The sequence below is a fragment of the Mobula hypostoma genome, chromosome 10 (assembly GCF_963921235.1).
Source record: "Mobula hypostoma chromosome 10, sMobHyp1.1, whole genome shotgun sequence".
NCBI lineage: Eukaryota > Metazoa > Chordata > Chondrichthyes > Myliobatiformes > Myliobatidae > Mobula > Mobula hypostoma.
The window spans coordinates 57,979,890-57,995,005 of NC_086106.1; the positions used below are offsets into that span (position 1 = coordinate 57,979,890).

Sequence of the window (15,116 nt, forward strand, 5' to 3'; positions counted from 1 at the left end):
CCACATCCACATCACTAATGAGAGAAAATCTGCAGGGGCTAGAAATCCGAGCAACACCCACAAAATGCTGGAGGAACTCAGCAGGCCAGGCAGCATCCATGGAAAAAAGTACAGTCAACATTTTAGGCCGAGACCCTTCAGCCGGACCTTCAGCAGCTTGTCCACATCGACCTTTGCCCTGACTACATTAATCCCATTTGCCCACACAGTCCCATGTGTCTTTCTGTGCACTGTCTATTTAAGTGTCTGTCTAAATGCCTCTTACACATATTTCATTTATATCATCTCCTAGCAGCACATTCTAGATATCAATTACTCTGTGTGTGAGGAAAAACTTACTCCTCAGATTCCCTCACTTGAAACCAATGCCCTTCTGTTTTTGATATCTCTTCCATGGGAGTCAAACAACTGACTATCTTGTAATCTTGTGTACTTCTGTCAGATCTCCTTTAATGCCCAGTTTACTTTGTCCTTCAATCCAGGCAACATCCTACTAAATCTCCTCTGCACTCTCTCCAGCACAATCACACCCTTCCTCAGTGCCTCATAGTATATAGCAGGATTGCACAAGTGGGGCCTGACCGGTTTTTGTATGTTGTAGAATGATGTCCCATCTTTTATATCTTATGTCGAGACCGAGGAAAGCAATTATATCATACACCTTCTTCACCCTATCAACCCGAGAGAGAAGTAGTTTAAGGTGAGAGGGCAAAGATTTAAATAGGAACTTAATGGGCAACATTTTTTTTACACAAAGTGTGGTATCTGTGTAGAATGAGCTACCAGAGGAAGAGTTTGAGGCAGGTACGATAACAACTTTTAAAAGGTGGCCAGGTACGTGGATTAGAAAGGTTAGGAAGGTTATGGGCAAATAGGCCCAGTTTGGATGAGGGATATTGGTTGACATGAACCAAATGGGCTGAAGAGGCTGTTTCCATGCTGTATGACTTTGACTTGATAACCCTATCAACCTGCGTTGCTACCTTCAGGGAACTATGGACAGACTCCAAGTTCGGTCTGTTCATCAGAGTTTCTTAGTGTTCTTAGCATTCCTCATCAAGCCATTTGCTGTTTGCATCCTGTCCCTGTTGTGCTTCCTACACTTGAGTGCCTCGCCTTCAAAGTAATGTTTGTAGAAGGGAGAGAGTTGCCTTCCATGTAATGTGATTTTTGTTGCAGTCCAAGTAAGATGGGTAATTTTAGAAGGGGCTGAAGGGTTGGAGGACTGCCTAGTAAAATTTGGAGTTGGTCTTATTTCTCCACAGGAATTTGCAGCCACTGTACGGAGAGCAGTGCAGTCTGGGAATGTGAACCTGCGGGATCGACTTACCATTGAACTACACCGTGAGTACTTTGACCCAGCATCTGCGCTTAAAGAAGTTTGAGTTACTGTATACTGAATCTTATCAGACCTGTACAAGGCCATGTCTAATGATCTGGGAAAAATAGTCTTTATTTCTCTCCGCTTCGGCATCAACCAATGTTGTAGCTGTCCCTCTGATGTCAGTTTTGTGTTGGAAAGAGACAATGCGCAAGGAAATGGGAGCAAGAGGAGGCCATTCAGCCCCTCAAGACTGCCCATCATTGAGCATGATCATAGCTGTTCTATGCTTGCCTCAACTCCTCTTCTGTACCGGTTCCCCATAGCACTCAGTTTCTCTATCTTTCAAATACTTCTCTATCTCCACCTTAAATATATCTGGCAATCAATCTCCCCCAGCCTTGGGTGCAGAAAATTCTAGAGGTTCAGTATCCTCAGAGATTTCTGTGTACATCAATTTTGAACGTCTGACACTTACCCTGTAATTATGTCTCTTGTTCATCACTCTCACTAATGAAAACTTCTCAACATTTACCCTGTCTAGCCCCCATGGGAGCTTTTATGTTTGAATGATTCTTCTAAACTGCAAGGAATGCAGACCCAAACTGTTCAGCCTCTCAATAGGGCCGCTCTTTCACCCCACGAATTCGTCTGGTAAATCTTTGGATTCTAATGCTAGTGGTCTGTTGTATAGGTAAGGAAATCAAAGCTATGCCTCACCAACAAAACCTCCCTATTCTTAAACTCCAACCCTTTTGCAATAAAGGCCAGAATGCAGTCTGCTACCTTCACTATGTGTTGGATCTACCCGGTAACCTTTGCAGTCATACACACTGACACCGAGGTCCCTCTGAACTTTACCTCTCGGTTAGGTAATCATCCACCATTCTTTTCTAGTTTATGTCCCTAATGTAAGCCCTGGATGGTGACTCAACTTTCAATAACCCCGACATTAGAGGTATTATTTATCATTATATTAAAGCCTCTATAATGAGGGTTAGCTATTCTACTCACTCGCAGTGTGAAGGAGTCATCTTCACGACGTTCTCCACTGGTCTCGTGATTGACACAAATCTCATAGATGAGTAACTAGACTTCCCACCAAGATTGTCGCCAGGCTATAGAGACTGTTTCCAGGAACTCCCCCACACCCTGGTAAGATTCTTGGTGTATATCATAATTGTATTCAGTGCTTCAACAAATTTAAATCAGTGGCTCAGCGTGCTGAAACCTTAAAGGTTCCCGCAGCCCACAGTGTGTGTGGTTGTCAGATATGTAAATCCTGCACACACTTGTGAAAATAGTATGAGAAAGGCAGGACACCATCCTTTTAGGGATGCCTGACACCTCACATCTCATGTAAATGAGCCTCATTTGAGCTCCGCACTCACCCCATCTTCCCACTGCCTTAACAGTGATAGAGTTCCTCTCATCCTTACTTACCACGCATGAACCTCCCCATCCAACACACCATTCTCCGCAACTCCCGCCATCTCCAAAGGAATCCTACCACTAAACATAGACTTATCTCTCCCTGTCCATGTTGCGCAAAGATTGCTCCGTCTGTGATTCCCTTGTCCATTCGTCCCTCCCAGTGCTTATCCCTGCAAGCACTCAAAGTGCCACACCTACCCATTCACCTCCTCCCTCACCTCCATTCAGGGCCCTGAACAGTCCTTTCAGCTGAGGCAACACTTCACCTGTGAATCTGCTGGTGTTGTCTGTTGTGTCCAGTGCTCCCAGTGCAGCCTCCTCTACATTGGTGAGACCTGTCATAAATTGGGGGACTGCTTCATCAAGCACCTCCTTTCTGTCTGCCAAAAGCAGAACTTCCCGGTGGCGGAATATTTTAATTCCGATTCCCATTCCCGTTCTGACGTGTGGTCATGGCCTCCTCATGTGCCATAATGAGGACACCCTCAGGGAGGAGGAGCAACACCTTATATTCACTCTGGGTAGCCAGAAACCTAAATGCATGAATATCAAATTCTCCTTCTGGTAAACATTCTTTTCCCCCCCCTTCCCCTTTTCTTCTGTTCCCCAGTCTGGCCTTTTACCTCTTCACCTGCTCATTACTTTCCCCTCGGTCTGTTCCTCCTCCCCTTTCTCCTATGGTCCTCTCTTCTCTGCTATCAGATTCATTCTTCTTCAGCCCTTTACCTTTCCCTCCCACCTGGCTTCACCTATCATCTAGCTAGCCTCCTTCCCCTCCTCCCACCTTTTTATTCTAGCGTCTTCCCCATCATTTCCAATCCTGAAGAAGGGTCTCGGTCCAAAATGTTGATTGTTTATTCCTCTATGTCGATGCTGCTTGGCCTGCTGAGTTCCTCCAGCATTTGTGTGTGTCGCTTTGGATTTCCAGCATCAGCAGACTTTCTTGTGTTTACAATGTTGACTCTGTTTCCATGGGTGAAACTAGTCCTGCTTGACCTGTATGGAGTTAAAACCAAGGCTAACAACTTCTCATAAGCTTTAAATTTCTTCTGGGGAAGGACGGTGCCAGGATATGACATCGTGTTTTTCAATCCTTATTCAAATTCCTTAACAAACTTCATCCAACTTCCCTTTAGGATTATATTTGAGCATCAGTGTCAATGTGCAAACCATTCCCTATTCCATTAGGGCCCAATGTTAATATTGATCACAGCTTTGCAATGCAAATTTTGTTGTCTCAGTTGCCTCTGCTCGCGGTTATTACCGTGCTATTAAGATTGTTTCTCTGTGGACGGATGCCTCACATGGCAGCTGCCTTTGGGTGAGGAAGGCACACGATGAAATGACCAGCTGACGAGGTTTCTCTGCCCTCTTCCACAGCGGACGGTCGACATGGCATCGTGCGAGTGGACAAACAGCCCTTGGCTTCCCGGCTGGTTGATTTGCCCTGTATCATTGAGTCACTGAAGACCATCGATAAGAAGACTTTCTATAAGACTGCAGATATCTGCCAGGTATGCAGATCCTCCTGTTTATTTCATGCTTTCTGAATTTGACAAAATGTTGAGATTGCATTGGCCCAAGGCTCTAAGATAAAACTGCTTTCAGCTCTATGCCTGTGAGCTGGGCTTCTTATCCATCTACGGCTTGAATGAGAGAATGTAGTTACATGATAAATCCTGTCACTTAAAGAAGAGGTGCATGGAAATCTCTTCTCTTCAAGGATGGTGAATCTCTGGAATTCTCTGCCCCCATGGGTGGTGGGGGCAGGATCATTATTGGAGATGGATAAATATTTGAAGGATTGAGGAATGGGGAGGAATGGGAGGTTATGGGGAACTGGCACAGAAGAGGAGATGAAGTCGGTGTTGATGCCCCATGATCGTATTGAATGGTGGGGAATGCTTGAGGGACCGAGTGGCCTTCTCATCTTTTCTGGGGATCTTATGCTGAATATTGATTTGAAATGGTAGTAATAACTAATCCCAGTAACTGAAGGGCAAAACGTTCCCCGATGGAGTGGTGAGAGCGGAGGGCAGCAGTGAGTAGTGTTCAGGGCTCTTGTGTGGATTCCATTTCTTGGTCCTTGGGACATGGAGGAAGGATGTGTGTTGAGAGGTCTGAGATGAGAGGAGGGCTGACTGGATTTTGGAACAACAGGTTCAGTTGCATTTTTTGTGTTCTGCCTCCACCATTCCAGATGCTGGTGTGCACCACAGATGGGGAGTTGTACCCTCCACAGGAGGAGCCTGTGCCAGTGGATCCCAAAAACAAGAAGAAAGACAAAGACAAGGAGAAGAAGTTCCTGTGGAATCATAGCAGTGAGTCTCCAAAGTATCACAGACTATAGCAGTAGCAACCGGATGGTGAGCCTTGACATTTCTAGCCCAGGGAGCAAATTCACCCAAATGGTTAAGCTCCTAACTGTTGTGTACTGACTTCCATAAGGATTTTATTGGTATGGACATGCCTCAAATAGTCTGATTGTCTATACTTTCCAAGAAGGTACAACTACATTTATTTATTATCAAAGAAAGTATAAATTATACAACCTTGAGATTTGTTTGCTTACTGGCGGCCATGAAGCAAGAAACCCGAAAGAACCCAATTAAAAAAAAAGACCAACACCTGATGCACAGAGAAAGGGAAACTAAAACACAAATCATGCAAATGATAAAAGCGAGCAACAATGTTCCGAACCAGAATGAGTCCTTGGGTCCGAACCCCGAGCAGCCCGGACTGGACCCGAAGCCCCAGTATCAGTCCATCACATTAGCACAGCAGCCCGGACTGGACCCGAAGCCCCAGTATCAGTCCATCACATTAGCACAGCACAGAGCAGCCCGGACTGGACCCGAAGCCCCAGTATCAGTCCATCACATTAGCACAGCACAGAGCAGCCCGGACTGGACCCGAAGCCCCAGTATCAGTCCATCACATTAGCACAACACAGAGCAGCCCGGACTGGACCCGAAGCCCCAGTATCAGTCCATCACATTAGCACAGCAGCCCGGACTGGACCCGAAGCCCCAGTATCAGTCCATCACATTAGCACAGCACAGAGCAGCCCGGACTGGACCCGAAGCCCCAGTATCAGTCCATCACATTAGCACAGCACAGAGCAGCCCGGACTGGACCCGAAGCCCCAGTATCAGTCCATCACATTAGCACAGCACAGAGCAGCCCCGGACTGGACCCGAAGCCCCAGTATCAGTCCATCACATTAGCACAGCACAGAGCAGCCCGGACTGGACCCGAAGCCCCAGTACCAGTCCATCACATTAGCACAGCACAGAGCAGCCCGGACTGGACCCGAAGCCCCAGTATCAGTCCATCACATTAGCACAGCACAGAGCAGCCCGGACTGGACCCGAAGCCCCAGTATCAGTCCATCACATTAGCACAACACAGAGCAGCCCGGACTGGACCCGAAGCCCCAGTATCAGTCCATCACATTAGCACAGCACAGAGCAGCCCGGACTGGACCCGAAGCCCCAGTATCAGTCCATCACATTAGCACAGCACAGAGCAGCCCGGACTGGACCCGAAGCCCCAGTATCAGTCCATCACATTAGCACAACACAGAGCAGCCCGGACTGGACCCGAAGCCCCAGTATCAGTCCATCACATTAGCACAGCACAGAGCAGCCCGGACTGGACCCGAAGCCCCAGTATCAGTCCATCACATTAGCACAGCACAGAGCAGCCCGGACTGGACCCGAAGCCCCAGTATCAGTCCATCACATTAGCACAGCACAGAGCAGCCCGGACTGGACCCGAAGCCCCAGTATCAGTCCATCACATTAGCACAGCACAGAGCAGCCCGGACTGGACCCGAAGCCCCAGTATCAGTCCATCACATTAGCACAGCACAGAGCAGCCCGGACTGGACCCGAAGCCCCAGTATCAGTCCATCACATTAGCACAGCACAGAGCAGCCCGGACTGGACCCGAAGCCCCAGTATCAGTCCATCACATTAGCACAGCACAGAGCAGCCCGGACTGGACCCGAAGCCCCAGTATCAGTCCATCACATTAGCACAGCACAGAGCAGCCCGGACTGGACCCGAAGCCCCAGTATCAGTCCATCACATTAGCACAGCACAGAGCAGCCTGGACTGGACCCGAAGCCCCAGTATCAGTCCATCACATTAGCACAGCACAGAGCAGCCCGGACTGGACCCGAAGCCCCAGTATCAGTCCATCACATTAGCACAGCAGCTGGGGGCATTCTCCATAGCTTCAAGTGGACCATTTGAAGGAATATAGACTGTTGGGATGTAGAGAGAGAAGTTGTGAAGAAAATCTGGCTCATGAGCTCCAGATGGTGCAGGTTTGATATTAGAGTTTCTAATTTGTAGTATCCTTTTGGAGACAGATTACACTCTTTTAAGTTTCTGTCAAAGGGTGAAGAGTTGTATAAAATAGGCTGGTCAAACAGAGCTACAGATGGAAGCTATTAAGTGGACTATTCTTTGCAAAAACTGTTACAAGTCTCTTGAATATATGTAAGTTCCTACAGTTGAACTGTGGCAAGGTCCCAGGGTTAGAATGCAATATTTCTTTCTATTAAACTTTTTTTGTAGATAACAGTTCTGAGAGTAGAAGGAACTTAATTCATCCCACAGAGTTTCTGCCAGCTCTCAGTACAATTACATCAGAGAGTTATATAGAACTCCAGCCCACAGTCTGTGCTGACCATCAGCCTTCCATTTACACTAATTCTACAGTAGTCATCGTTTCGTTTTTATTCTCATATTCCCATCAATATGAGGCGCTGGAGTTTCAAGTTCAATCCTGATGCCATCTGTAAGGAATAAGAGCTGCATGGAATGTGTTTTTTTCTGGCTGCTGTGGTTTCCTCCCATGGTCCAAAGGCATAGGTTAATTGCTCACTGTATATTGTCCTGCCATTCGGCTGTGGTTAATTGGTCACTGTATATTGTCCTGCCATTCGGCTACGGTTAATTGGTCACTGTATATTACCCTGCGATTCGGCGATGGTTAATAGGTCACTGTATATTATCCTGTGATTCTGTGATGGTTAATTGGTCACTGTGTATTGTCCTGCCATTTGGCTACGGTTAATTGGTCACTGTATATTGTCCTGCCATTCGGCTGTGGTTAATTGGTCACTGTATATTGTCCTGCCATTCGGCTGTGGTTAATTGGTCACTGTGTATTGTCCTGCCATTTGGCTGTGGTTAATTGGTCGCTGTGTATTGTCCTGCCATTCGGCTGTGGTTAATTGGTCACTGTATATTGTCCTGCCTTTCGGCTGTGGTTAATTGTGGTTTGTTGGGAGTTGCTTGGCAGTGCAGCTCCAAGGGCCGGAAGGCCTATTCCATGCTGTGTCTCCAAATAACCCCCCCTCCCCCCCAAGATTCTCATTCTCACCTACACGCTGGGGAGAATTTACAGTGGCCAATTAACATACCAACTTGCAGGTTTTTGGGACGTGGGAGAAACCTGCGCACTCAGGGGGAAGCCCATGCAGTGACAGGAAAACATGCAATGGATATAATGAATAATGCTGGAATGAGCTTCCAGATTGAAACTTTACTAGAGCAGAGAATCAGAGAGTTCAACGTTAACTGTTGAAACCACAAGTGGTCATTAAGGAGAAGAGGCATGAAAGGCTGGGTTATTGAAGACAATGCTCAGCAGAGAGAGTGCAAGGTAGAACAGAATGAGGAGCTGTGTGGTAGATGGCAAGCTAACAATTCAAGCGAGAGTGAAGGTGAATTTTGAAGGATCAGGTGAAAAGTGCGAATAAAGTAAGACGAGTAAGTAGGAATATACACAATCAAGAATCCAGGAACATTGTATAGGAATATAAGGAATAGTGGTGGGAAAATTAGGGCCAAAAGAATATACAAAAATGGAAGACATGGCTGTGAGTACAAGTGGCCCCCGTTTTCCAAACTTCAGCTTTACGACACCTTGCTGTTACAGAAGACCTACATTAGTTACCTGTTTTCGCTAACAGAAGGTGTTTTCACTGTTTTGAAAAAAGGCAGCGCGCGCCCGACCAGCCAAGCTCCTCCCCCAGAACTGCATTCTAGCCGGCTTTGCTTAAACACGTGCTTTATCTCGATTAGCTTTGTGCATCCGTTAGCAAGATGAGTTCTAAGGTATCAAAAAATCGTAAAGAGCTTGTGAGGGTGTTACACTTAGCGTAAAACTAGACAGAGTTAAGCATTTCGATCATGGTGAATGAAGTAAGGACATTGTCCGTGCATTGAATTTGCCTGCGTCCACCATTCGTACTATTAATACGCAGAGAGAAAGAATTTTGAAAGCTACCGATGTTACTGTTGGTTCTGCTCGTAGCAAAGTGGTCTCTCTTAGTCGGCATCCAGTAATGGATAAAATGGAAAGTTCTATTGCTTGAGTGGATTGATGGGTATACAAAGTGTGGTGTTCTGTTAAGTTTTCTTATACTTAAGGAGAAATCAGTCAGTCTTTTTAATAAGCTGAAACAAAGCACTGGGTGATGGTAATGCAAGTGTTGCGAAAATGGAATTTAAAGGTAGTCATGGGTGGTTTGATCGGTTTCTGAGGTGAGGGCAGCTTCATAGTTTAAGCAGTGGTCCCCAACCTCCAGTCAGCGGACTGATACATTGCCGTGAAGCATGCAGGGGTACAGCGGTAGTCGGAACGCACCCAGCACATCTTTAAAAAAAAAGCCGAAATAAACAAGCTAATTAATTAGGTGCCGCCCGGCACATTAATGTTGGCCCAGATCAGAGGTGACTGCTGATTGCATCAGGTGGTTATTCGTATAAGCAAGTGTTTAATTGTGACAAAACTACAATTTATTGGAGTCCTCCCGATTCCGGTAAGTGAAACTACACTCTACAAACATTATTTCTACTTTATATAGGCTGTGTATTTTTATGTGTTATTTGGTATGATTTGGCAGCTTCATAGCTTAAAGGTTACTGGAGAGAGTGTTTCTGCCAAGAGCGCTTGCGCCATGTTTCTGCCGAGTGCGCTTCCGAGAGATTTTCGCTGTGCTAGACAGTGCTGCAGAAAAGTATTTCTACTTTATATAGGCTGTGTATTTATCATATCATTCCTGCTTTTACTATATGTTACTGTTATTTTAGGTTTTATGTGTTATTTTGCATGATTTTGTAGGTTATGTTTTGGGTCTAGGAACGCTCAAAAATTTTTCCCATATTAATAAACAGTAATTTGCTTATTCACTTTACGATATTCTGGTTTACGAACCGTTTTATAGGAACGCTCTACCTTCGGATAGTGGGAGAAACCTGTACAGGTGTCCCCACTTTTCGAACGTTTGCTTTACGAAACCTCACTGTTACGAAAGACCTACATTAGTTAGCTGTTTTCGCTAACAGAAGGTGTTTTCACTGTTACGAAAAAAGGCAGCGCACAAAAAAAGTCAGTGCGTGAAAAAAAGGCAGCGCGCGCCCCGAGCAGCCGCTTTTCCCCGGATTTGGAACGGCATTCTCGCCGGCATTGCTTAAACACGTGCCTGTGAGCAGCCGTTAGCAAGATGAGTTCTAAGGTATCGGAAAAGCCTGAAAGAGCTCGTAAGGGTGTTATACTTAGTGTAAAACTAGATCGCGTTTCGATCATGGTGATCGAAGCAAGGACAAAGTAAGTTTGGCTTGTGGAAGTTGACGAAGATGATGTTGAAGAGGTTTTGGCATCCAAAAAAATTGCTGATGCAATTGGAAGAGGAAAGGATAACAATCGAAAATGAATGCAGTAATGAACGGACTGAAAGTGAAGTCATCCAAGAATTGAACGTGTATAAGCCAACCCCCCATTTTCAAGGTTAAAAAAGTGACTTTTTCATGTTACCTTTGTATAAGCTGACTCCTTTTGTAGAAGTTTTTGATTTAACCAGAAAAGATCACAAGATCTCACATGACGGTTCTCAGCTTTGACGGATCCGGTTCCTGGAAATTTTCTGAACCAGTACCTGCTAAGAAAATAGGCCTACATATTATAGAGTGTTATAAGTGAATTCTTAATAAATAAATCAGGGAGGGAAGTTTTGGATTAGGTTCTCAATGGTAAAGAATCCTCTGAAATGTAACCCCCGTGAAACCATTTAGTGCCCATCGTATTCTCGTTAAAACATAACACGGGGTGGCGGGATCAGTATGTGTACTCAGTATTGAGTTTGCAACCACCATGTACAAAAGATTAAAACGAATGCGATATGATGCTGGCTTCAAGCCAAAGGTTGTTGATTTTGCTAAAGGAACGAATAATTCTGCAGCTGCTAAGAAGTTTTGTGTAAATGAGAAACAAGTGAGAGAGTGGAGAAGGCAGAGGACTCGCTGAGGGAAATGCCAGAGATGAAATGTGCAAACCGCAGGAAAACATGTCAGTGGCCAGAACTGGTAGAAAACGTTTTAGAGTGGGTGAATCGCCAGCGATCGTCTGGATACATTGTTACCAGAGAAATGATTCGAGTTCAAGCGTTGAAATGGGCTGAAAAACACGGCGAGGTCAGTGGAAATTTCAAAGCTACGCGAAGTTGGTGCACCCGATTTATGAATAGACGTGATCTTGTGTTGAGACAAAAAACGAAGATTGCTCAGAAGTTGCCAGGTGACCTTGAGAATAAGATTATGGCCTTCCAATCGTTTGTAATCAAACATCGAAAGGCACATTCTTACCCGCTCTACCTGATTGGTAACATGGACGAGACACCAATTTTCTTTGATTTTGCTGGCAACTGCACTGTCAATCAGAAGGGGGAGAAAACAGTCCTTGTCAAAACAACTGGACACCAGAAGCAACATTTTACTGTCGCGTAAACGTGTATGGCTGATGGGACCAAACTATCACCGATGGTGATTTTTAAGAGGAAAACATTCCCAAAGAAAGAAGAATTCCCGCGGATGTTGTGGTTTCCATTCAAGAATGCGGCTGGATGGACGAAGTGGGTTGCTTGAAGTGGGTTAAAGAGGTGTGGCATCGACATCCGGAAGGTTTCAGGAAGGAAAAGTCGCTACTTGTCTGGGACATGTTCAAAGCGCACTTGTCAGGTGAGACAAAAGCGACATTGAAAGCTGAAAATACGGACATAGCAGTCATGATATGGTGACTGCCGAAGATTTTCGTGATTTTGACGTGATTTTCGGAGAGTCAGATAATGAAGAGTATGAGAGTTTCAAGCTCTGAACGTTTGACGACAACAGTGTGTACAAGTAAATTAAGAAACAGAATGTGTTTTGTAGACCTTTTCTTTTGTATAGATTTCATAAACTTTTGTATTCGATTCAAAAACAGCCAATAAATACGACCACAAACACGAGGAAATCTGCAGATGCTGGAATTTCAAGCAACACACATAAAAAATGCTGGTGAACGCAGCAGGCCAGGCAGCTACAGTCGATGTTTCAGGCCGGGACTCTTCGTCAGGATTAATTGAAAGAAGAGATAGTAAGAGATTTGAAAGGGGTAGGGGGAGATCCGAAATGATAGAAGAAGACAGGAGGGGGAGGAATGGAGCTAAGAGCTGGAAAGGTGATTGGCAAAAGGGATATGAGAGGATCATGGGACGGGAGGCCCAGGGAGAAGGAAAGGGGGAGGGGGGAAGCCCAGAGGATGGGCAAGGGGTATAGTCAGAGGGACAGAGGGAGAAAAAGGAGAGAGAGAGAGAGGGAGAAATAAATATGTGTGTGTATATATATAGTGACAAGAATACACATAGATGTTAGCTGTCCTGTGTGATCAGCAGTTGGTCTGCCACCTGTCTTCGGGAGAGAGAGAGATAAGGAAGACAATGGAGCAGCATTTGGAGATGTGCAATGAAGGGACGGGAGAGAGAGCTGTCTAGAGCGGCTCCCCCTTTGAACCCTGAACTGTTTGAAGTGATGGACAGGCGATACCCCAGCAGGGGGATAAAAAGGGACAGGTTTGCTAAAGCAGGACACACACACACGACACCCGAGGTAACGAGACCCTGGAAGCGGTGCGCCTCTCACAAGTCGGTGGGAAGCTTTTGGACGGCTGATCGCGGGATCAAGCCTTAGACGCACAGAGTGGAAAGGCACGATCGGCGGGAACCTGGTGTGTGTCCACTCTTGCCTGGGTGCCAGGTTCAGCGCAGAGAAACGGTCGTATCTGAAAACAGAGGGGTCACGGTCGGTGACCTCAGATGACATCACAAAGGGCTCGCCCGAAAAGTGACTGCGAAGGTCTGTGTGTGGAAGCTGTTTTGAATATTCATTCGTTTTGCTCTCTCTCCTCCTCCCCACTTCACTGGCCATCGCCATGGCAACGATTACTGCGAACTGAACTAAATTGAACTGAACTTTGTGTCACTTTGAAACTGGTCATTTGCCCCTAGACAACGATAGAGCTTGTTTGATCCTGAATTCTGCGTACATGTATGTTTATCATTGCTGAACTGTTGCATTCATTATCCTTTTGATTAGAGTACTGTGTTGCTTGTTTCTTTAATAAAACTTTCTTAGTTCTAGTAATCCAGACTCCAACTGAGTGATCCATTTCTGCTGGTTTGGCAACCCAGTTACGGGGTATGTAACATAAGTGGGGTTCTCGTCCGCGATTTTGAACGCTAAATTTGGGACGGAGTAAATTGATTGGGTCAAAATTCCCGAAAGAAAGAAAAGACAAACAGCAGAAATGGAGGCTGAGGGATTTATAAAGGCGCCGACCTTGGAGGCATTAGAGGATGCCAGGAAATCGGAATTGGTAGCTGTGGCCAAACGGTTGAATCTTGCTAAGGTGAAGTCGACAATGAGGAGAGAGGAGATACACAGAGCTATCGTAGAGCACTATGTATCTAAAGGTGTGTTTCCCCAAGGCGAGCTGGAGGTGGTGTCTATTGAAAAACCTGCTGGAGACGCAGTACAGGTACAGCTTGAAAAACTGAGACTTGAGCACGAGTTCCGGGTACGGCAGTTGGAGCGGGAAGAGAAAGAGAGGGACAGACAGTTGGAGAGAGAAGAGAAAGAGAGAGAGAGAGACAGTTGCAGCGAGAGGAAAAACAGAGGGAAAGGGAATTCGAGTTGGAGAAGTTAAGGATAAGGGCAGAGCAGGGGCTCGTGCCGAACCAAGGTGGAGGGTTCCGGGCGACCCAGGAGGTTAGGCTGGTTCCCCCATTTGACGATACCGACGTGGATCGGTACTTTCTCCATTTCGAAAAAGTGGCTATAAGTCAGGAATGGCCGAGGGATAAGTGGGTTGTTTTGCTTCAAAGTGTACTGAAAGGGAAAGCCCAAGAAGCTTACTCAGCTTTGTCCGCGGAAGATGCCCAGAGGTATGAGGTGGTGAAAGAGGCCATCCTCAGGATTTATGAGTTGGTCCCGGAGGCATACCGGCAGAGGTTCCGGAATGCGAGGAAGCAGTGGGACCGCACGTATTTGGAGTTTGCCCGTGAGATGCAGACATATTGTGAGCGTTGGTGCGCCTCAAAGGGGGTAGAGGGGGATTATGACAGACTGCTACAGCTGATCCTGATTGAGCAGTTTAAAGATTGTGTCCCTGAGGGTATGAGACCCTACCTAGATGAGAAGGAGGCAGCCACGTTAGCCGCAACTGCTAAGTTAGCGGATGAGTATGCGTTGACGCATAAAATGAAGTTTGCCCCGAGTAAAGGCTACCAGAAGGGTAGTCAGGACGGTGGGGAGAGTCCGCCGGAAAAGTCAGAAAGTAAGCCGAGGACTAGTGAGAAGGATAAGGTAGACCGGGAGCAGTCTGGAAGGAAGTCTCCTGGGGTCGTCTGTTATAATTGCGGGAAAGTCGGACACTTTGTGTCCAGGTGCTTTGCCCCAAAGAAGGAGACAGGAAAAGGAAAAATGGCAATTTTGACTGGTTGTATCGAGCTGGTACACGAACCGCTAGGGAAGGACAGGTCTGCCAAAGTTCAGGAAGGGCGCGAGAAGTTTATCTCGGCCGGATTGGTGTCAGTGAAGGAGGGGTTAAAACCAGTTCCAGTGCGGGTCTGGAGAGACACGGGAGCGTGTCAGTCACTAATACTGAAGAGTGTATTAGAGTTTAGCTCAGAGACCCAGACTGGGGAGGTAAAGGTCAGAGGTGTTGGGGAAGGGACAGAGTCAGTCCCTTTGCACCAGATACACTTACAAAGCAACCTGGTCTCTGGACTAGTCACGATCGGGGTGAGGTCCGAATTACTGATGAAAGGTGTGGAAGTCTTGCTCGGTAATGACATCGCCGGGGGAATCGTGTTCCCAGTCGTGAGATTGACAGGTCAGCCTGCCAGCATTGAGGCCCCGCCCATGGACTCACAGGTTCATCATGGGGCTGCGGTAGTAAATTTAGCTGAGACGTTTCTGCCAACCTTGTACGAGAAGGGGGTAGAAAATGAAAAGAAGGAGTGTAG

At 46.4% G+C, this 15,116-nt stretch overlaps 1 protein-coding gene across 1 annotated transcript in view; it reads left to right on the forward strand.

Annotated features, from left to right (window-relative positions):
* Positions 1 to 15,116, forward strand: part of taf7 (TAF7 RNA polymerase II, TATA box binding protein (TBP)-associated factor) — a 40,181-nt gene that overhangs the window by 7,565 nt on the left and 17,500 nt on the right. Inside the window, exons 3-5 of the mRNA XM_063060559.1 lie at positions 1,266 to 1,344; positions 4,136 to 4,269; positions 4,956 to 5,076. Of these exons, the coding sequence (XP_062916629.1) occupies positions 1,266 to 1,344; positions 4,136 to 4,269; positions 4,956 to 5,076 (334 nt within the window). The remainder of the gene's footprint in view (positions 1 to 1,265; positions 1,345 to 4,135; positions 4,270 to 4,955; positions 5,077 to 15,116) is intronic.